Raw genomic sequence first — 22,945 nt, 5'->3', positions numbered from 1 at the left:
GAAGCAGGAGGATTTCTTGAGTTCAGGAGTTGGAGGCTGCACCAAGCTATGATCGCACCACTGCTCTCTAACCTGGGAGACAGGGTGAGATCTCTTGTCTATAAAAAGAAAATTAAAATGTTGGGTTGGCAAAAGGGACATAGAAATGTATAAAATGCTGTCCTTGTCCTCAAGAAGCTCAGATCTGTGGTAGGAGAGGCAAGACAGGTCTGCAAACATCATCACAAAACAATGTGATAAGGCAACTGAGGGACAGAGACGGCACAGAGGAGGGAGGGATCATTTCCATAGGAAAGTTTCATGGAAGGCTTCCAAGAGGATGTGAAAATTATGTTGATTTTTGAAGAATGAACAGGAATTTTTTAGGTAGCCAAAGTGGGACAGGACATAGCTGGTCGTGGAGAACATGTGTAAAGGCACAGAGAAAGGAAACCGCATGGTGTTTTGGGAGTAACTATAATTAGTAATGTTTGGTCAGATCATGAGGTTTTGGTGGGGGTGGGTAAGATGGGGGTGGTAAGATAGAAGATTCTAGAGGAAGTCAAGGCAAGGACCAGATTTTGAAGTGTTTTGCATGCGGAGCTAAAGAGCTAGGATTTAGCACCAGCAATAGGGTGTCAGTAAAGAGTTTTAGAAGAGAGATGTGATCAGATTTGCATTTTGGAAAAATCACTTTGGCAGGGGTGTGAATGATGGACCAGAAAGGTGTGATGGTGGAGACTTGGAAGCCAATTAGGAGGCAGTTGTCCAGGTGAGAAATAATGCCCCGAACAAGAGCAAATGGCATTAGGAATGGAGGAGAGCAAGATGAATTCAAGAGACTCTCGGGAGGTAAGATGAAAGGGATGGGGAGGAGGGAACTTGTTGAGATCTGTATCCAAAGGTGCCCGACCCCTTGGCCTCATTCCACTGCTCCACCGGGGTTGGTGACAGTGTGTGGGAGACGGGGGTGGATGGAAGTGCATTAACCAAGATACAGACTAGAGAAGGAAGCATCAGTTCTTAGGACAGGGGTCAGTTTGTAGTGTGGGAAAGAGGAGGTAGAGAAAGGGTAGTGAATTTCACCTAGCTCTTGTTGAGTATGAGATGTCTGTGTTCACCATGTGAACAGCAGAAAGGAGGCAAATATAAGGCTCTAGAGCACAGGGTAGAGGGAGGGCTGGCGATGGAGACTTGTGCATCTTCAGGGTAATTGCGAAATCAGGGGAATGGCTGAAATACAGAAGGCTCGCCAAAGATCTCTACGTAGTTAATAACTAGCAAAATGTCACTTCTTTGGCCTTCACTTTTATTATGTAAAAGTACTCAGATCAGGCCGAATACAATTTTACTCTCTTTATCCAATGCCGTAGGCTATTGTCGAAGCCACGGCCTGCCATTTCATACCCTTTGCAGTAGGTGGCGCTGACGCCTGGCAGGGAGAAGGCGGTAGCACATGCTGGGCTCGGGGGCGATGGGCTGGTGAGCGGACCTGGCGACGCTCTAGCCCCGAGCCGCGTATTCGCGGCGTATTCGTGGTCGGGTCCTCCCTGGCCACAGGGTGAAGGCCGAGAACCTCTGGCCTCAGGAAGCGCATGCGCAACGGGTTCTCCCAAACATGGAGTCCTGTAGCCCAGGTCTTACCTGAATCAGGTAAGAGGCGGGCGGGGAAGGAGGGATCTCCCCATGCACCCTCGCAGCCCGCTTCAGGAGTGGGACTAGCGCTCCTTGGTGGGTGTGGCTCGTGTGCGTGGGCCACACCAGTCCTGGGGGGCAGGTAAATGCGCGTGGCCCAGGAGGCGTGAGGCTGTGCTGGCGAGGGGAGGGCTCCCGGGGCGCGTGGGTCCCCGCACTAGGTGCGCAGCCGCCGGCCCACAAGAGGACCACGTGGGCGAGAGCCTCGGTCGTCGTCTCCCAGCACCTCGGGGTCGTAGAGAACACAAAAGCCACACAACCCTCGCCGAGGCTTGACCCCCGCTTAGTCATTAATTAGCTGGCTCCACCCGCCCTCCTGGGCGATTTCTTGGGAGGCTGCGCCTTCCCACTTGGGGGAAAGCCAGCCTTGGAGGTAGGGAAGGTCGCAGGCACACGGGTGTGACCGAGTGGTAGAGGGCGCGGCCGTTCGGGGTCGGAGCTGCAGGTGCAGATCCAGGCGCTGGGGTCACCAGGGCGGAGAGCGGCAGTGGTGACGCGGCTGGAGGCCTGGTTCGGGGAGGGGGACAGCCGGTGAGGTGAGGAGAGCAATCGAGGAAAACGGAAGCACCTGCTCCTGGTTGACTCATTCTGGCTGGAGGCATAATCTAAGGTGGAAAAGTAGTAACAGGAAAAAAAAAAAAAAAAAAAAAAAAAGGCGAGAAAGACCGACTGTGCTTGTGCTGAAGCCCTTGCCTGCCCAGGCAGCTAGGAAATTGCCTGCCTGAAAGAAAGTAGCTATTTTCCTTAGGGGACTGTGGTGAGGGACAAATGAGATAATATCTGTGAAAGGGTAAAGAGCTATAAAAATGCAAGATTCTATTACTTAATTAGAATCCTTCAGCCTGTTTATCTGTTTGAGTGGATAAAATGTCCTCTAGGTGCGGGATAGTGGGGTAGGAGTACCTGGTGAAGCAGTACCAGCTGTGGGATAATGGGATGTGTGGAGTAATGCAGAGGGTGTGTGAAGATAGTTTAGGGGTGCCCGCTGTCACCTGGAGAAACAACCATCTGTCATTTAGGGTCATCTTATTTGGGTAAGAGATTATTCAGTTCCACTGCTTCCCTCGTCTACCCCTCATCTTTTGAGCTTTTTACAGCCAAAGACTTTTACTCAAAAATGGGCCTGAAGAGGAAGACACCAGTCGCTTCAGGGATATATTGGTTAATTTGTTTTTGTTTTGTTTTGTTTTTGAGATGAAGTCTCGCTTTGTCACCCAGGCTGGAGTGCAGTGGCGCCATCTCATCTCACTGCAACCTCCACCTCCGGGGCTCAAGCCATTCTCCTGCCTCAGCCTCCCAAGTAGCTGGGACTACAGGCACACACCACCACACATGGCTAATTTTTGTATTTTTGGTAGAGATGGGGTTTCACCATGTTGGCCAGGCTGGTCTCAAACTCCTGATCTGAAGTGATCCACCTGCTTCAGCCTCTCAAAGTGCTGGGATTACAGGCGTGAGCCACTGCTCCCGGCCATATTGGTTAATTTGGTTGAGAGCGAGGTTGATGTGATTTTTTTGATGATAATGTCTTCAATTTGTTTTGCCCTCAGTATGAAGCAGCATGTCATACCAAGGGTTCTGGGCTGAGGGACATAACTAGGGAAGACTGAGTTGTGGATTTGTCCCCTCAGTAGAGGATCACCTTGGCCAAGTTCCAGTTCATCTTGGAGCCTTACTTTACCTCAGATGGGAAAAGACCTTGCAAATCATTGATTCAGTCTTATATGCAGAGCTTGCATACCTGCCACAGGGTTACCCAGCCCCCAGTGGACAGGGAATTTGTCCTATCCCCAAATGGCTGAGCCACCCAATCCCTCTAGACAGCCCCTACTGTTGGAAAATTCTTTATGTTGAATCGACATCTGTTTCTCTACAATTTGCGCTCATTGGAGCCATACAGAATAAAATGTCTAATGCTGCTTCCACAAATATTTGAGGACCGCTAACACATTTCCTTCTTCTACTTACTCCACAAGGCTTCTTTTCTTCAAACTAAATATGCCCAGCGATTTCAAACAGGGAGGCAGTGTGGAGTAGTGGAAAGAAGGCCAGCTTTGGAGCCAGGCACATCTGCGTTCCGTTCCCAACCCCTTCACATCCTAACACGCAGCCTACCGAGCTGCCGTATCTTTCTCTGAAATCTGTGAGTGAAAATACTTGTCTAGTCAGGCTACTGTGAGGATCAGGGATATGTTGGGTGAAGACCCATGCTCATGGTAGGAGCTTAAAATACAAGAGCTGTTACACCTTCAATTTGCAATTCGTTTAGTTGATCTTCTCTGAACACATTCCTATTCGTCTGTTTCAATATCTATCTGCTCTGTAGAACAGAATAAAATGCTTTCTGTGAATTCTAACTAGCAGAATAGAGTAAGATTAGCTTATTTTTGGTACTTCCCCTCAGTCTACAGTCACAGTAGCCTTTTTTAGGGTCCTGTCCTACTGATTTGGTAAGTTTCTCAACCAAAACCCCTTCGTTAACATGTGCTCCTCTGTTCAACCAAGTTTCTCCCATTATGAAGTGTTTTAGTTGATTTGAATCTACAATGATGGCTCTTGAAAGTGGCAGTCCCAGTTGTGTCTTGTTGTCTCCATAAATATCCTGCACTTGTCACATTATGGTTCTCAAACTGGGGTTAGAAAAATATGGTTATTGAATCTGTGGTACCGTCCCTGCAGATCCCATACCACTGTTGTGAATCAGCAAGATAATAAATGCAGAGCTTTCTACATGAATTTTTGCACAAATCTGAGGTCTTATTGTGAGGCGGAACTGTGTTAGACTTGGAATGTGACAAGAATGTGTGATAAGCCACTGGCTGAGGGGACTACTGCATGAGATATCCTGCACGGCCCAGGATAGCATCAGCCTGGAGGAACTGAAAGGGTGCAGCTTCGAGCAAGCCAGAGCAGGCTTTGGATTTATGTGTGGCTGTGTGTTTTCTCAGGGCTCTGAGTGTTTTATACCTTGGGTCAAATTCTCCCCCTGTGGAGGAAGCTCCTTTCTGGAAGTAAATCAGGCACATTTAGAAGATTCGTTAACTCTTTGGCTCCTGGGGGATTATGGCCAGCATTTTCTCTCTTAGACTTCCGACAGCAAATTCCTGGTTGGGCCAAGCTGATATCTTTGAGCTGACTTCTGTACTCAGGGTTCTTCCAAACAGAAATATGCTTTCTAAGATCTGGGTTCCATGCCCATCTCAACCTCAATCCCTCCTTCAAGGAAGTTTTTCCTAATTACTCGGCCAGACATCAATAATGTCTGAAGGGAGGATTTCTCCCGAGTGTCAGACTTGGAATTCCTGTTGTCTTGGGGAGCTCTCCCTGGGGCTCCCCGCTTCCCCCAGGGCCTTTAAACTGTTTCTCCTCCAGGCTGCCCACTTGAGCCATGTGGGTAGACATGTTCCATGGCCTTCAGAATAAGATCCTTTGTGGGGCACTCAGTCCATAAACAGAAAATTGCCTTCATCTTGGATGCTGGTGTTTCTGGCCTGGTGAGAATGAAAGTGTGGAATTGTTTGTAGGACTCAAAGGTTCCCTTAACAATAAGTATGAAAAATATATAACGCAAAGGCTTTTGTTATTGTTATTATTAAAATAGAAAAGCCTTTACCTTGTTGGAAGAACCGATTTAGATTTTGAAGAGTAATTCAGTCTTTAAAAGGTAGTGATAGTTAAAATAGGTAATCTTTGACTTGTAAAGAGACTAATTTAAATTTTGTTAAGTAACCAATTAAGGCCATGAAGAGTTTAAATCCATCTGTGGGCTTCTCATTTTCTTTAGAACAAATTCCTAATTCCCTACGATGAAATTCTCTTGCTAGCCTAATTTTTTGCCTGTTGGTGCCCCGGCTCAAAGGACTTCCCGTTTTCCGCAAATGCGCGGCCCTGAGCCTCCAGTGCTTTGCGAAAGCCGTCCCCTCAGGCTGGAATGTTCTTTGTCTCTCTGGTAAATGTCTATTCATCATTCAAGACCACCCTTCCCCCCTCCCCTTAATTACTTCCTCCCCTGTGCGCCCTCAAATTCTTGTACTTATTCAAGCAGTATTTATTAGGGGCCAGCACTGTGGCGGGCTCTGGGGATACAAAAGGCGAATAATACTTGGGCTCGGCCTCTGAGGGCCTTACATGTTAGGAAGGAGTGGGTCAGCTGCCACAAACGTTACTAGGAAATTACAAGGAAAATTTTAAAAAGTGGCAGTTCTTGTCTGTCTGCCTCTCCAGATGGCCCGTATCTTGTTCTCGGGCCGGGGCTATTTCTCATTTATTTCGCACCCCGGGTTCTTAGTGCGCTGTAGGTGCTAAATCAGCATTTGTTTCACGAGTGCGTTTACTGGGGGCAACCAGACCCCTGCAGAAGTGTACCTGTGTTGTGCCACAGGTTCTGATGACAGGCTCATAGGCGGTAGTTTCCCTGGGTCGCCCTCGGTCACGGGTTGGAGGCCCTGCGGGCCAGCGCCGAACCTTTCGGGGTGCAGAGTTGCAGAGTCGCGGAGGGCCTGGGCCGTGTGCGACCGAAGGGAGGCCTGCAGCGCCCCCTCTGGATGCAGCGGGCACCGGCCGGCCGGCCGCCCAGCTCACCAGCTTGCGCCCCGCGTGCGTTCACCAGTATTTCAGTTTATGCTCAGAAAATGAACACAGACACTTCATGATACTCTACACTTTTCAAAGGCGTAAGGGATGCCTTTTAAAGGATTATGGATTAGAAAAATTCCTCCTTCTTTCTTGTGCCACCGTGCCCTTGCACTGTGATTCTATATTACGTAAATAAAGGGGGCTTTGCTCTCCTAATTGTGCCCACTGTTCTGTGCAGCGCGGACTGCCGCATGCAGGGAGCGGGGCTGCGAGGGCGCTGCTGTAGCCGGGAGTCTGGCATGCCGACCACGTCGCGCTGCTGTAAAGGAAACCTGCCCCGCGCGACGGCGGTGGCTGGAGTGGCAGAAACCGGACTTTGTGCAACTTTGGCCATAGTGGCCATACCATGAATCTGTTTACTAGCTTGTTGGTGGGTCCAGCAGAGCTTGTCGCTCCCTAGCCGCTTGCTTGTGCCCTTGATGGTTACCGGTAGTTAGGAACTTAGGGCGCGTAGGGCCCTCGTGGCTTGCCACCTCTCACGGTTCAGTACGAGGGACGGGAGCAAGCGCCACGGCCGGCACCCCCGAGCCCTGCTGCCCCTTAGGTCGAGTGGCCATCCTCCTGTGGGGCTTGTGGGCGTCCAGTGGGGTTTGTGGGTGATCTAAGGAAAGTATTGGGGCTCTCAGGGGTCTGCTGTTTTTGCCCGTGGCCTTAACTCGTCAGGGGAGGGTTTCTGCAGCAGAATCTCGGGCTCAGGGTTGGGGGTTCACGAGGGAGCAGCGGGGTCTTGGGGAGGGGGCTCGACACCCCTGAAGGTGCTCCCTAAAGGAGCCACTGCTAGAGGGGCACCCCATCTCTGTGGCCGTGGCGGTGGCAGAGTGGCTGGGAGGGGCTCTGCGGCGAGCGGGGGAGCAGGCGGTAGGGGTTCTGCGGCGATGGGCGGGCTAGGGGCGGGGCGCGGGTGGGCTCTAAAAGTCGGTGCCCACTCGCTCCGCGCTGCCGCGGCAACCAGCACACCCCGGCACCTCCTCTGCGGCAGCTGCGCCTCGCAAGCGCAGTGCCGCAGCGCACGCCGGAGTGGCTGTAGCTGCCGGGCGCGGCGCCGCCCTGCGCTGCTGTGGGCTGCGGGCTGCGCCCCTGCTGCCGGCTGGCCCTGCACGGCTGCGGGCTCCGCGGCGTCCGGTGCTCTGCAACGCTGCGGCGGGCGGCATGGGATAACGCGGCCATGGTGCGCCGAGATCGCCTCCGCAGGTGGGTGTGCGGCGGGAACGAGGGGGTGTGGCTGGCCGCCCTGAGACTAGGGCGCGGGCGAGCGGCGGACTGCGTGCCAGTGCTCGAGCCGGGGCTGCCTTCGGGCGAAAACTCTACCGACAGACGGCACGCATTCCGCGCCCGCTCTGCCTACTTGAGGAGGGGGTGTCACTCCTGCACGCAATGGAATGTTCAGAGCGCGGGACCTCTTTGGGTTAGGATTTCTAGACCCCGGGATTGCCTTGGTGAGATTTAGGATTTCTGGACCCCAGCGTTATCCTGATATGACTTGGGATCCATAATGACCCTAGTCTCACCCTGATACGGATTGGGATTTTTAGATCCTGGCATCACCCTGGCGCGATTTAGGATTTTTATACTCAGTCATTGTTGCAGCATGATTTAGGATTTCTAAACCCCAGCATCGCCCTGATTTGATTTAGGATATTTGGACTCCGGCTTCCCTCTGGTGCGATTCAGGATTCTTAGACTCCGCCTTTGCCGTGTCGCGATTTAGGATTTATAGATCCCGGCAAAGCCCTGGTGCGATGTAGGATTTTTAGACCCCGCCATTACCGTGGCGTGATTTAGGATTTCTAGACCCCCAAAGAGCCCTGGTGCGATGTAGGATTTTTAGACCCCGCCATTACCGTGGCGCGATTTAGGATTTCTAGACCCCCAAAGAGCCCTGGTGCGATGTAGGATTTTTAGACCCCGCCATTGCCGTGGTGCGACCTAAAGGATAGACCCCAGCATCGTCCTGGTGCGATTTAGAGTTTTTAGAACCCCGGTATCTCCGTGGCGCACCTTAGAATTTCAAAAACAAGATAATCGCAGTGCCGAGATCGCCGCGGTGCAGCTTAGGATTTCAAGACCCAGGTACCACGGTGGCGGGAGTCACCGCAGAGTGACTAGAACTCGCAGTACCCGTCAGCTGCCTTAAGTGGTTTTCAGATTTCAGTAACAAGCGCGAGTGAGAACGGCGATGTGACCAAACGGTCATGTTGCGCAGCGACTGTTCGCCTTAGTTTCGCGGGTTTATAAAGTGGTTCATTAATTTTGCGGCGACGCCATCAGGTGGGCAGCAGGTTGGGTGGTATTATTACGGGAGTGTGTTTTTCTGTTTACAAGATGAAGAAATCAAGGCCCAGAAATTTCTGGAAAGTTTGTTACTGGAGTTTGCTTATTTTCTCTGCTCATGGCTCATCAAATAATTGGGATTTTGGCCAAAAAATGTTTGCTTAACCCATTTCGCCTACTGACTGCTAGGCTGCTTCACTTCTAAAAATCCTAAAAGGTCATGGGGGCATTTTTACTGAGGTAATGAGACAAGAAACGGCTCCCTGAGAGGTTGCCGCTTTGCTTTCTTGCAGTAAGAGGAGGAAGGTGTGGAGGGGGGTGTCCAGGAGTGGAGTATGTTGGTCGATCGCCTCGATTTTTAACCCCCACTTTCCCTAAGCACCAGCGGGGAAGCCTCCCCATTTGCCGCTCTGGCCGCCCCTCCCGGGGCTCTCTGCTGAGTCACTGCAGAGATTCAGCTGCTGGAACCCCGTGGATGAGCGCGATGAGAAGCACTGGGGGAAAGGAGTAATGAAATCCTCACATGAAAATGTATGCATTGAAGTAAAGATCATCAAAACTTAATGCTTTTTGTCATCTGACTTTTCAAGGAGGTATTTGGGATATAGGCTGCTATTGTTGTGGGGTGAAAACTGTGATATAACTATCGTGTTCTGGCACTTTTTTGGAACCATTTCTAGTATTACCTTGAGAAGGAGGACTAAATGGTTCTATCCGTCTTACGGACAGGTACTTTGGAGAAAAAAGGAAATGACTGCCCTAATAATGCCTAAAAAATAGGCTGGGGAGCTGAGATTCTTTAAGAAACATGGTTATTTTACCACTGTAAAACCACAGGTTTGTTTTTAGAGTTTAGCTATCTCTATCTCTAAAACTATCGGGGATTTGGGGGGGGGGGAAGTATCTTGTAAGTTGAGGAAGTTAGTGAACGTGTAGATTACAGGTAATAGGGAAGAATGTGTGTACAAACAGAAAGCCATTTCCCCCAGGGCTTTAGCAATTAATTAATTTGAGCTCTATGACAACTCTAATTTTAGTTTTGGAGGGTATTATTTCCATTCTGGCTGTTTTGAGAGAACTTCCATTCTACTGACAATTCTTAATCTGTTGACCATCAGAAGTCATAGACTTGAAACAGAACTGTTTATAATTCCTGTTTGGCACTCCTTGTCAATGTGGATAAACTGACTTGTGCCTTTGAAGTCCTGGGCATGGGAGAGTTGGGTGTACCAACCAGTGCTCTTTTTCCAAAGACAAAATCAATTCTCACATGCTGGGTATGAGTTATGCCTTATCTGGGGGTGGGGGAGCGTCTTAGGAAATTAAATGTAAACTTCAAGAGTCTGCTAAGAAAAGCAGAAATATAATCTACTGCCCTGACCTCTCAAGAGATTAGATATTCAGGGTCATAACAAAGCTGCTTATGTTGGAATACCCAGCGCAGCTATCTTACTTTCAGACTGTTTACCCTGAGCAGTTTCTCAGCCCAAACCCAGAAACGAGTACTAAATGGGGCTTCATTTAGGCAGGAGGGCTGATAAGCATGCATTAAAAATCAGGAGCAACTCTCTGCTTGAGGACATGTGATAAGTTACTACACACACACTCTTTTAAGACATGAGATATAGCACATACATATATTTTGAACATTTTACTGGTGGGGGCTAGTGGGTAGATGGTAGAGCTTTTGGAGTAAATAAGAAGTTATTTTTTTCCTGGGAAGCCTTGATAAAAGTCAACGAAAGAGTGTCCAGCATTTGTCATCTCCCTTTTATTTATATCAAGTCCTCTTCAGCAGGTATTGGGAAGACCACAAGGGTAGGGGCTAAGGGGTTAAAGTTGGGGAGCAGAGGCAGAAGATTATATGTTGAAATAATGTATTTTTTTCCTTAAAATTAGAATGATGAACAAATATGGCGAGTGCTATGGCAGACAGAGGTTCGATTATAGTCTTGGTCAGCTTTGTGCCTATGTGAAGGGCAACGTAATCATTGCTGGTTAACAGCAGTCTCCCACGCCATCCTACCAGGTTTTGGTTTGTAGATGAGTGTACAGTGTTACCTGACTGCTTACGGTGGGTCTCTGCTTTTCCTACAGGATGAGGGAGTGGTGGGTCCAGGTGGGGCTGTTGGCCGTGCCCCTGCTTGCTGCGTACCTGCACATCCCACCCCCTCAGCTCTCTCCTGCCCTTCACTCATGGAAGTCTTCAGGCAAGTTTTTCACTTACAAGGGACTGCGTATCTTCTACCAAGGTAAGAAGTGGACTATTGGAACACCTGCGTGTATCGGTCATGTAAGTCCCAGATGAGGTATTTATTTTGTGTCTACTGGTCTCTTGTTGCTCCTTAATGATGGAGGAGAGTATCTCTCTCTTTCTGTGTAGTGAGGTTGCAGAGAAGCGCAGAAAACTGCTGGGAGAATGGGGGTTGGGACTGAGATTCTAACCTGCAGACCTTACCTTTTAGGATAAGTTTTCTTTGTTGCTTGATATGTATTCTGATGTTATTTTTTTTTTTTAATTGGGCAACCTTAGTGTCAGGTAATATATAAAATATTAATAGATATAACCACCACTGGTTCTCTCCTCACCATCCCTGATTTCATTTTATCGTTTTCTGTAGATTATTTGTAGTGTAACTGTGATTTAAGTCTTAATACCATTATATAAATTAATTTGCTAGTGATGATTATTATTATGACCATTACTTATCAAGTAATTACCATATGCCAGGCTCTGAGTTATGTTTTCAGCCTTCATTGTTTTATCTTTATAACAGCATTTGGAGATAGGTGCCATTAACCTCATTTTATAGGTGAAGAACCTGAGAAACAGATTGGAAATGATTTATTTTGAGCGGGGGTCAAGAGCAATAACGAAAAATGTTTGTCATAAACCGTTTTTCATTATTGCTCCTGACCTCCTCTCATTTGCTATATTCAATTAAGTAAGTATACAATTTTCATTATGTTGGCTTGGGTTATTTCCAGTTTTACTGTTTTAAAAAACTAATGTTGAAGGAAAAGCTTCATGTCTGTACAGTTTATTTTTTCCTTACATTTTCAAACTACACTACTTGCATAAACGGAATGATTTTATTTGCACAGATTCTCAAGAAAAAAACTCTTAGGCTAAAGTATATACAATTTTCAACTGCTTCTAAATTATTTTTGAAAACCTTATTACCAAAGTTTCATGTCACTGGCAGTATATGAATATACCAGTTTTAATCCAATACTATTAGCAAGGTTAATATTGTCTAAATGTTTACCTAATTTAGATGATGCTGAATGCTTCCGTATTGTCATATGCATTTAAAAAGTTCGTGTTTATGTTGATTAAGCCCTTTTTGTAGTTGACAGGATTTTGTAATAGTTTTATTATGTTTTTGATGTTAGATTGGGTCTCCTGCTGAATGAAAAGTGCTGAGCAAATAGTATAAGCTAAAGGTGTTCTTTGGGAATAGTTGCTATCTCTTAGAGAATTTCTGTGAGGCCATTCATGATAGAGTACTAATAATTTGTAGTTTTTGTGTTGTGATCATATGCTTTTAACTGTGAAAATTTACTTTTCACCATGAAAAAAATCTGCATATTACAAAACAAAAGGAGAAATGGGGATATGCTTTTTAAAAAACACCTAGGTTGAGTAAACAGGTGCCTTCAAGTATTTTCACATAGCATGATTTTTACAATGTTTTAATATACAGATCAAAAGGAGAAAAGGCCTGTTCTCACCTAACGCAGTAAGCTTACATTTTAAAAAGAATTGTGTCATTTTAATGTCAATTTGGTCACAATTTCTTGTCTTTTGTATCAGATTACTTACATTTTAACATCTTCGAGGTTATTTTTATAGGGATTTGGCCTGATTAATTGTACTTTCCTTCTTCCTAGACTCTGTGGGTGTGGTTGGAAGTCCAGAGATAGTTGTGCTTTTACATGGTTTTCCAACATCCAGCTACGATTGGTATAAGGTAATGAAGTCAGACTTCTAGGTCCTACTATGTCTTAAAAAGCCTCGGCCGGGCGCAGTGGCTCAAATCCTAGCACTTTGGGAGGCTGAGGTGGGAGGATGACCTGAGGTCAGGAGTTTCAGACCAGCCAGGCCAACATGGCGAAACCCCATCTCTACTAAAAATATAAAAATTAGGCCGGGCACGGTGGCTCAAGCCTGTAATCCCAGCACTTTGGGAGGCCGAGACGGGCGGATCACGAGGTCAGGAGATCGAGACCATCCTGGCTAACACTGTGAAACCCCCGTCTCTACTAAAAAATACAAAAAAACTAGCCGGGCAAGGTGGCGGGCGCCTGTAGTCCCAGCTACTCGGGAGGCTGAGGCAGGAGAATGGCGTGAACCTGGGAAGCGGAGCTTGCAGTGAGCTGAGATCCGGCCACTGCACTCCAGCCTGGGCGACAGAGTGAGACTCCATCTCAAAAAAAAAAAAAAAAAAAAAAAAAAAAAAAAAAAATATATATATATATATATATATATATATATATATATATATATATATATATATATATATATAAATTAGCCAGGCATGGTGGCACAAGCCTGTAATCTCAGCTACTCAAGAGGCTGAGGCAGGAGAATCGCTTGAACCCGGGAGGCAGAGGTTGCAGTGAGCCGAGATCGCACCACTGCACTACAGCCTGGGTGACAGAGCGAGACTCTGTCTCAAAAAAAATTTTTTTTTTTAAATAAAAATTAAAATAACCTTTTATTTATTTTAAAAAAATAAAAAAAAATTTTAAAATAAAAATTAAAATTATAAAAATTTAAATTTTTTATTAAAATAATGAAAATTAAAATAAAAGGATTTTGTTGTCAGCACTAGAAGGCTGTTGCACGTTTGAATTGCTTCTAAAAAATATTAAATGTTGAACTGTTTCTTATATACTGAAAGGGAATGATAAACTCCTTGGCACTCTGGAAGGAATCACTGCCAAGTTATCCTCCCTCAACAGGGATTAATTAGCAGGAAGAAAGCATTCTCCAGGAGGATCATCTGTGGGGCCTGTGCTGGTTTCATGGGGTTTTCTCTTTATGGAAGTCTGTCAAGCCAAGAGAGGGCTGAAGCTCCTGTGCTACTGCAGGTCTGGTGAAAAGGGAGGGGCAAGAGCAGAAAGCCCAAATCATCCTTTCTTTCTTGTAGATTTGGGAAGGTCTGACCTTGAGGTTTCATCGGGTGATTGCCCTTGATTTCTTAGGCTTTGGCTTCAGTGACAAACCGGTAAGCAGCACCTATCTGGGGCTGGTGATGGGGTGTCGGGACGGACATAGACTGTGAGGGTTAGGCTGGCAGAGAGCTGTCCTCATGACTTCATCCTGTGTATGTGGGCTTTCCTTTCCTCAGAGACCACATCACTATTCCATATTTGAGCAGGCCAGCATCGTGGAAGCACTTTTGCGGCATCTGGGGCTCCAGAACCGCAGGATCAACCTTCTTTCTCATGACTATGGAGATACGGTTGCTCAGGAGCTTCTCTACAGGTCAGTGGAGCTTCAAACTTCAGCTTATAATGCTAGGAGAGCACATCGTTTCTGGACTCTTTGCATCCTTTTTCTCTCTTGGGAGTTGTCTTCAGAAGTGCACTGGTTTAAGTCTGCTCAGCTACATGTGTGTTTCCTCATCTCCCTTCTAGGTACAAGCAGAATCGATCTGGTCGGCTTACCATAAAGAGTCTCTGTCTGTCAAATGGAGGTAAATGTCTTGGTGGTAGGTAGAAAGTGGGTGTAGTCTAGAAGGGCCATCGTTAGATACCACAGTGGCACCTAAATGGTAATCTGATAATATTGCGAGTAGACATAATTAAACTATGAGATCTCTACCTTTTCTGTGCCATCAACTCCTTTGGTGGCCTGACAGGATTTATGGACCCTTTCTCAGAATGTTTTTAAATAAACAAACAGCATTACAAAGGATAGTGACTTTACTTACACAGTCAGTAAAAAGCTGCATTATAGTCATATGTGCTTTTTCAATGCATTAGATAGCAGGATCTAGTGGAGGACCTAGGAACAGCTGTATCAGAAGTGGGGAGGGTAAAGGCTGTCTGCCGTATCTGTGACAACTGCAATAGGTTATGAGAGTATAGGATTGAAGGTACAGAAAAAAGCCACAAGTGTTTCTAATCCTACTATGATGTTAGTGTAGAAAATCCTTACTTAATGTCATCAATGGGTTCTTGGAAACTGTGACTTTAAATAAAATGTTATAGTGGAACCAATTTTTTTTCTCATCAGTGTTTTAAAGAAAGGATGTTATTCAAGGACCTGCTGTACCTCATTTTGCTTAAAGCCGAAGTTTCCAAGAACCTATCCTGATGTTAAGTGAGGACTTAACTGTATGAGTTTCCCCAACTCCTAACTGGCACTGCCAAGTTTCAGTTAGAAAATACCGAACCCCTGATTAGACCTTCTGGGCAGCCAGCTTGCAAGTCCATGAATACCCAAATGTCTCCTGAATGCCTTAAGAGCAGACTGGGAGAGAAATGTCTCTCCCTTTATCACTTATGCTCATGGCTTTCTTCCACTGACTCTGAAGAGAAATGGAAAAGAAAAACTCTAGGTTTTTAAAAGGACCTACACTTATTTAAAAACTTCTTGTTTTATTCTTGCAGCCCAAATCATTAACCCTTGTGTTCTGAGTGATGGCGGAAGTGCTAAGGGGAGTCAGAGCCTGGTTATCAGCATTTTGGATGACCATATATTTTCTCCCCGTTTCACAATCTTTAAGATGGGAAAAGTAATTCCAGGGGGATTTATTGTGACCAGTTAAACATATAATTCCTGGAGATGTAATTAGATGACAGTTTAAATTTTTATTCGTAATTCTGTTTTGGTAGTAAAGGCTGCAGAGGTGATGGTGAATAGGGTGGGTAGTTTCTGATAATGGGCTTGCCTTTGACCTTAATGTAGGTAGGCTGGGCGAGGTGGCTTACACCTGTAATCCCAGCACTTTGGGAGACTGAGGCAAGAGGATTGCTTGAGCTTGAGACCAGTGAGACCCCCGTCTCTATTAAAAAAAAAAAAAAAAATTAAAGCTATAGGTAAATGACTAAGATAAGTCTTTTCTCCTACAGGTATCTTTCCTGAGACTCACCGTCCACTCCTTCTCCAAAAGGTTGGCTACTTCACTGACAGACTTTAGTTTGAGGATTTGCACTGACGTAGATAATGCTGGGACCTTTAAGGGCCGTAGCTCCTGTGATTGGCAGTAGCTCAATACTCTTCCTTGGGAATTTATCTTAATGAAGTTAGTTTTTCCCTTCGTAGGCAACTAAAGCAGAGGCAGTGGCCCCTACATAAACCCAAAACCCATCCTAAGAATAAGAGATCAACAAATATTTGCAGAAATAACAGCTATGGAAAGATCTGTGTCACAAGCTTGATGTTTGAACAAATTAGGATCCTACTCTAAACTTGAATATATCAGAGTTAAAGTTTTAGGGATTTAGTGAATTTTAAAAGCAAAGTAATCTTAGATGGAATTAGAAATAGATTTGTCTTCCTTGAGAGAAGAATGTGGGTAGGCAAAACAAAATGCCAAGTACCAAACCATTCAGTAGCAGGAGATTTGGCTGAAGATTTAGTTCCTGCCGGGCACAGTGGCTCACACCTGTAATCCCAGCACTTTGGGAGGCTGAGGTGGGTGGATCACGAGGTCAGGAGATTGAGACCATCCTGACTAACATGGTGAAACCCCATCTCTACTAAAAATACAAAAAATTTGCCGGGCGTGGTGGCGGGTGCCTGTAGTCCCAGCTACTCAGGAGGCTGAGGTAGGAGAATGGCATGAACCCGGGAGGCGGAGCTTGCAGTGAGCCAAGATCAGGCCACTGCATGCCAGCCTGGGCAACAGAGTGAGACTCCGTCTCCAAAAAAAAAAAAAAAAAAGATTTAGTTCCTAATATAAAACCCTTTGCCCAGGTGAAGGTCTTCCTCTGGATTCTTGAGCTTTACTTCCACTTATTCCCCTCCAGCTACTCAAAGACGGAGGTGTGCTGTCACCCATCCTCACACGACTGATGAACTTCTTCGTGTTCTCTCGAGGGTAAGTGTCACTGTCAAATATTGACTGTGGCCTAGGAACAATGTTGTGAAAAGTTGCTGCCATTACAATTCTGGGCCAAATCCTAGGGCTTGATATTTTAAAGCAAAGGTGTTGGCCGCTTGCCAGGGAAGTAGAAGGAATTCATAAATCACCTATGGGTCGGACTGATGGCCGGGACTGCATGGCCTCTGAGGTTCCAGCCATATTGAACATTCTGAGTTCTCCTCACACTTATCTTCCTGCGTTTTGGACTCTTTCAGTCTCACCCCAGTCTTTGGGCCGTATACTCGGCCCTCTGAGAGTGAGCTGTGGGACATGTGGGCAGGGATCCGCAACAATGACGGGAACTTAGTCATTGACAGGTAAGAAATTACCCTTTGCTTTGGCTTCCAGATAAGCGTTTTTGTGGAGAGTGGGGATTGCTTGTTCTGTTCCTTGCTGGCTTATTCCCTATCACAGGAAGGCTGATGACCTATGGGGCAAACCAAAAAGTCATGGTCCATATGAAGAAAGAAATAGAAAATAGAGTGAAACTGGACTCTTTGTTAGTATTAAATGCTTCAAAGTGTTGAATCATGGTTGTGAAAGTAGCCTAGTGCCTCCCTCAAGGTATAAGGCTCTTCCTTTTGCCTATCTTTCTGAGCAACAGGGAGTGAGAGGGCAGACTTACCTTCTCTGTCTTGTACAAAGAATTCCCATGCCGTGGTTCAAATGAGAAGGTAGACCCAAACCAGCTTTCACAGGGGACCCAGAGGTGGTGATAGCTGTAACTACTTGGGATAAGGCTCTGTCTTCTAGCCACCTGGGTCAGTGTAGCTTCCAGTGTTTTTACTGAGGGCTTTGCTGGGAATTATGTGTTACAGGCAGCCAATCCTCCCACCCTCTTCTAACCCCCACAGGATCCCTGAACATTTCATTTTAGTATTAAAAAACTGAAGAACAATTAAGACTGACTTTCAAAATTATCTTATATTTTCCTTTCCAAAAAGTAAATACTGTTTCTAAGATGAGATATTTGAGGGTTCACAAAAATAACTGTCCTGGAGTTGCCAGGCAGAATGAGTAGAATACATGAGTTCTAAAATGTGGCAGTAGTGTCTTATGCTGGAGAAGGAGGAATTCTCTCCATTTTATCTGTGGTCAGATGAAGCTTTGTGCTCATCAATATCTACACTTAGAATTTTGAAGTAGATGTTGGCTGGGCGCAGTGGTTCACACCTGTAATTTGAGCACTTTGGGAGGCCAAGGTGGTCGGATCACCTGAGGTCAGGAGTTCGAGAACAGCCTGGCCAACATGATGAAACCCTGTCTCTACTAAAAATACAAAAATTAGCCAGGTGTGGTGGCACACGTCTGTAATTCTAGCTACTCAGGAGACTGAGGCACAAGAATTGCTTGAGCCCAGGAAGTGGAGGTTGCAGTGAGCTGAGATCATGCCACTGCACTTCAGCCTGGGCAACAGAGTGAGACTCCATCTCAAAAAAAAAAAAAAGTAGATGTCAACACAGATGATCATGTGTTTCAATCCTCTTATTTTAAAAATGAGGAGTCTAGCCAGGTTCTTTGGCACATGTTTGTACTCCCAGCTACTTGGGAGGCTGAGGTGGGAGGATCTCTTGAGGCCAGGAGTTATAGCTGTAGTGATCTATGATTGCACCTGTGAATAACCACTGCACTCCAGCCTGGGTAACATAGGGAGACCTTGTCTTTTAAAAAACAAACAAACCAACAAATGAGGAAACCAAGTTGAAAGATCTGTGTTATATATTTGAGTCAGAGAGGTAGGTAGTGGTGAAGCCAAAATTGGAACCTTAGACCTGGGCTTTTTAGTTACCTAAAATCCAAACCAACTATCAGCCTTCCTAGATCTCATTCCCTGCTTAATAAATACACGAAACCACTAATTCTTATATTGATAGTAGGCATAATCACTACTAGAGCTACATGGTGGTTAACTCTAGAGGTTAACAGAAATGGATAAATTAAGTGGGATATTTCCAGGAATGCTAAACTGCTTCTGGATTAAGAAATTGTATCTTGTATTCCTTGTGGCTCTTGTCATGCCCTTGAATCCCTGTAACAGTAAAGGTTTCTTGTTCTGCTCATGCTGACTTACCTGTCCTACAGTCTCTTACAGTACATCAATCAGCGGAAGAAGTTCAGAAGGCGCTGGGTGGGAGCTCTTGCCTCTGTTACTATCCCCAGTGAGTATTTTTATATTATTGATAGGAAGCTGAAGGACTATAGGGTTAAAATAATTGCAACTCCTTTATACAATTAGGGTTACCAGATTTAGCAAATAAAAATGTTAAGATACCCAGTTAAATTTGAATTTTAGATAAACAACAAATGCTTTTTTAGTATTTAAGTATGTGTTGTACAATATTTAGGACCTACTTACACCAAAAAGAAATCATTTTTCATCTGAAATTCAAATTTATCTGGGTATCCTTTATTTTACTGGCAACTGTACTCATGACATCTGGAACAGTGATGTTTGTGTGTAGAGTGAAGTATATAAAAAACAGACATTACCGTAAAGGTAGTTGGTATTACTGATTTCTGTGGTGTGCATTGTCAGTGACTGCCACATTACATGCTGAATTGCTCAGACAGAAGGCTGTTTGGATTACTAATCAAGAGGCTATAGGTGGTTTGTACTTATTTGTCTTTTCATTCTTACAGATTTAAAAAGAAAATTACAGTGTTTCACACATAGAGATTAGTGCTCAGGAAATGATCGGTTGATTTCAAATGTCAAAAGTCTATTATAACTGAAGAGAGACTTAAAGAATGATAGTATCCTGGACTTAGAGAATGTTGAAAGATGGGCATATTCCATTTGGTCTAGAGTGCAGGAGAGCTGGATGAGGGACCAATTAGTTGTCTATAGGAGGAGATGTATCCAATGAATGAACTGGTGCATTCCTAGCTGCTCTTTAGAGGTTACCTAATAAAACAAGCTAGGTTTTCTATCACACACAAAAAATATTTACAGAAAATATTTTCTTGGGCTGGCTGAGGAGGCTCACATCTGTAATCCTAGCTCTTTGGGAGGCTGAGGCGGGAGGACTGCTTGAGCCCAGGAGTTGGGCACCACTCTGGGCAACACAGTGCGAAAAATTTTTCTCTACAGATAAATTTAAAAGTTAGCCAAGTGTGGTGGTGCACACCTGTATAAAGTCTCAGCTACTGAGGACACTGAAGTGGGAGGATCGCTTGGGCCAATGAGTTTGAGGTTACAGTGAGCTATGACTGCACCACTGCAGTCCAGCCTGAGCAACAGAGATAGACCTTGCTTATTATAATAAAAAAAGGGAGAAGAAAACATTTCTTTTTGGAGAGGAGTTAATTTTAGGGTGGGAGTAAAACAGATGTGAGAGCTGTTAAGTATTTTATTCCTTTTCTCTTTCCTAGTTCATTTTATCTATGGGCCATTGGATCCTGTAAATCCCTATCCAGAGTTTTTGGAGCTGTACAGGTGAGTCTCCCCGAGAGAGGTCTATGTTTTGTTAGTATCTCATCCTGACAGTGGTAAACAGAATTACCTGTTGAGGGCTATTGGCTCTAGCCATTGTCTCTAACCTCACTGGCTGTTCATCCAGGAAACAATAAAAAGATTGAGTTGAGGAATCTTATTCTAACATAATTGTAATATCAAGAAATTCAGTTATACATTCTCTTGATTTATACATAGTCTGTTTTCACTGTTATGACTGCTACATATTCCTTGGTGTACAAAAAGCTCTCATGTGAGTCAAAGGTTTAAAGTGGATATATCCTACAAAGTGTTTGTTTTAGTCCGATTGTAAAGCCAATTCATTGACTTAGGCTGAGCAGATGGCAAAGAGAGACTGAGAAGAGCTCATTGTGGAAAAGTGCCTTCTCATTGGTTGCTATTCTCTCTAGGTACTTACTTGGAAGGTATCAGAATATGAAATATTGATTGATTATGTCACATAAGAATGTTCCATACCTTCCTGTGGCCTACTGGATACAAGCTAGTAGTAAACAGCTTGCATATAATTTTAAATAAAATACCCCCTCTCATCTCCTGGGATTAAGGGAAGATCCTTGGTTATCTCTGCTTGGGCAGTGAGTTGCTGTGTGATCCACTTGTTTGATGCTTCATCCTTCTCTAAGGAGCTGAAAGTCATCTTGCTTTGACAATTGTTGCAAAAGTGTTATATTTTCAAGTTGTTGTTTGTTGGATTATGAACATTTAAAAACTAGTTTGTATAAATGGAATTGGCAAGTTTACCTGCCTAAGATACAATTTCAGAGTAGAAGGTGAATAAGCTCTTTGGTGGCTCCTTCCAGTGTGGTGTGTCCACAGGGTCATTTACTGGGGCTTCCCACTGGCTTACATCCCTCCTCCTCCAGCCTCAAGTTCACCTGCGTGCTGTTCTCTTCCACTAGGAAAACGCTGCCGCGGTCCACAGTGTCGATTCTGGATGACCACATTAGCCACTATCCACAGCTAGAGGATCCCATGGGCTTCTTGAATGCATATATGGGCTTCATCAACTCCTTCTGAGCTGGAAAGAGTAGCTTCCCTGTATTACCTCCCCTACTCCCTTATCTGTTGTGTATTCCACTTAGGAAGAAATGCCCAAGAGAGGTCCTGGCCATCAAACATTATTCTCTCACAAAGTCCACTACTCAAATTGGTGAACAGTGTATAGGAAGAAGCCAGCAGGAGCTCTGACTAAGGTTGACATAATAGTCCACCTCCCATTACTCTGACATCTGATCAAATGTATCTTGGCTTTGTTTTTGTGTTATTAGGAAATTCTGATGAGCATTACTATTCATTGATGCAGAAAGACGTTCTTTTGCATAAAATACTTTTTAACACTTTGGATTTCTCTGAAATATTTAGAAGTGCTCATTTCTGGCCCAGCCCCAACAGGAATTCTATAGCAAGGAGGAGGCGAAGGGGGCCTCCTTCCCTTTCCTTGAATGACTTTATGGGCACATGCCTTTTAAAAGTTCTTTAAGCAACACAGAGCTGAGTCCTCTTTGTCATACCTTTGGATTTAGTTTCATCAGCTGTTTTTAGTTATAAACATTTTGTTAAAATAGATATTGGTTTAAATAATATAGTATTCTAGGTATTTAAGACTATGATTTACCTATGCATTACATATATTTTATAAAGACACTAAACCAGCATACCCTTACTCTGCCAGAGTAGTGAAGCTAATTAAACATGTTTGACTTCTGAATAAATTGAACTAAATCCAAACTACTTCCTAAAATCACAGGACATTAAGGACCAATAGCATCTGTGCCAGATACTGACTGTTATTAGCTGGGAAGACCAATTCTAACAGCAAATAACAGTCTGGGACTCCTCATACCTCAGTGCTTAGAAGCATGTTTCTCTTGAGCTACTATAGAGGGGAAGGGATTGTTGTGTAGTCCAAGTCACCATGCTGAATGTACACTGATACCTTTATGATGACTGCTTAACTGTCCCAGAGAGGCTTTCCAATGTAGCTCAGTAATTCCTACACTTTACAGACAGGAAAGTTCCAGAAACTTTAAGAACAAACTCTGAAAGACCTATGAGCAAATGGTGCTGAATACTTTTTTTTAAGCCACATTTCATTGTCTTAGTCAAAGCAGGATTAAGTGATTATTTAAAATTCATTTTTTAAAATTAGCAACTTCAACTATAACAACTTTGAAACTGGAATAAGTGTTTATTTTCTATTAATAAAAATGAATTGTGACAAAAGTGGACTCTGGCTTCCCCTCCCCCTCACCCCCACCCCTCTGGGATAAAAATTTTCCAGCATTGCCAGGAGCTTTCAGGTACACATTAAATTAAAGAATAAAATGAAGTTAAGCAGCTGGAGTATAGGATAGTATTTGATTTTCAAGATCACCTGAAGCTGCACTATCGTACCAAAGCTGACCAAGTATCATAAAAAGAAAAAAAACCCATGCACAAAGATAGACACCTGCTTGATCTGCTGGCTCAGGGCCAAATGTTTAATTTGCTTCTCCAAAGTCATTCATCTTCAAAAGTGTGATTCTGGGAAACTGATGCCACTAGCCTAAAAGCCCACTGACCGTGAAGTGTACATCAGTTTCCTCTTGTCCAGTAAGCCTTTATCCAACAGAAGCTAAGATAACATCTACAGGTGTTCTCTCTTTGCTTCTGACAGTCACCTGCATGGTTACTCCATCGGCTAAGGCCAGCCTGGACCTCACCAATAAATCATAGCCACCTCTGAATATACCTGAGAGAAAAAAGTGAGGAAAACTATATTAAGAACCCAAAACAAGCACTGGATAAT

At 44.7% G+C, this 22,945-nt stretch overlaps 2 protein-coding genes across 4 annotated transcripts in view; one reads left to right on the top strand and one right to left on the bottom strand.

Moving 5' to 3' along the window:
• The first annotated feature begins 1,396 nt into the window (after window positions 1–1,396).
• MEST lies at window positions 1,397–22,380 on the top strand. Of its 2 annotated transcripts, none has more exons than XM_010378795.2 (12): window positions 1,397–1,632; window positions 10,678–10,832; window positions 12,475–12,554; window positions 13,737–13,814; window positions 13,938–14,074; window positions 14,227–14,285; window positions 15,667–15,707; window positions 16,567–16,637; window positions 16,898–16,999; window positions 18,765–18,841; window positions 20,055–20,118; window positions 21,057–22,380. In XM_010378795.2, the coding sequence occupies exons 2-12, from the start codon at window positions 10,679–10,681 to the stop codon at window positions 21,172–21,174; spliced, it is 981 nt and encodes a 326-aa protein (XP_010377097.1). In that variant the 5' UTR covers window positions 1,397–1,632; window position 10,678; the 3' UTR covers window positions 21,175–22,380. The 2 variants fall into 2 exon arrangements, with proteins under 2 accessions (XP_010377097.1, XP_010377096.1); XM_010378794.1 differs by lacking the exon at window positions 1,397–1,632 and adding an exon at window positions 7,220–7,500.
• Window positions 21,420–22,945, bottom strand: part of COPG2 (coatomer protein complex subunit gamma 2) — a 160,410-nt gene continuing 158,884 nt past the window's right edge. The window contains exon 24 of one of the 2 annotated variants that reach the window (XM_030932347.1): window positions 21,420–22,888. In XM_030932347.1, coding sequence (XP_030788207.1) covers window positions 22,758–22,888 — 131 coding nt within the window. In that variant the 3' untranslated portion in view covers window positions 21,420–22,757. The remainder of the gene's footprint in view (window positions 22,889–22,945) is intronic. The other variant, XM_010378802.1, reaches the window with a different exon arrangement.

This window comes from Rhinopithecus roxellana, chromosome 6 (genome assembly GCF_007565055.1).
Source record: "Rhinopithecus roxellana isolate Shanxi Qingling chromosome 6, ASM756505v1, whole genome shotgun sequence".
NCBI lineage: Eukaryota > Metazoa > Chordata > Mammalia > Primates > Cercopithecidae > Rhinopithecus > Rhinopithecus roxellana.
This window is presented reverse-complemented; position numbering and strand designations above follow the sequence as displayed.

What these genes read in the sequence shown, in the direction of transcription:
- MEST (XM_010378794.1), top strand. Translation starts at nt 7,475, where the DNA reads ATGGTGCGCCGAGATCGCCTCCGCAG. An exon ending in CGCCGAGATCGCCTCCGCAG is followed by an intron (nt 7,501 to 10,677) that starts GTGGGTGTGCGG and finishes CTTTTCCTACAG; the next exon opens with GATGAGGGAGTGGTGGGTCC. An exon ending in TGCCTCTGTTACTATCCCCA is followed by an intron (nt 18,842 to 20,054) that starts GTGAGTATTTTT and finishes TCTCTTTCCTAG; the next exon opens with TTCATTTTATCTATGGGCCA.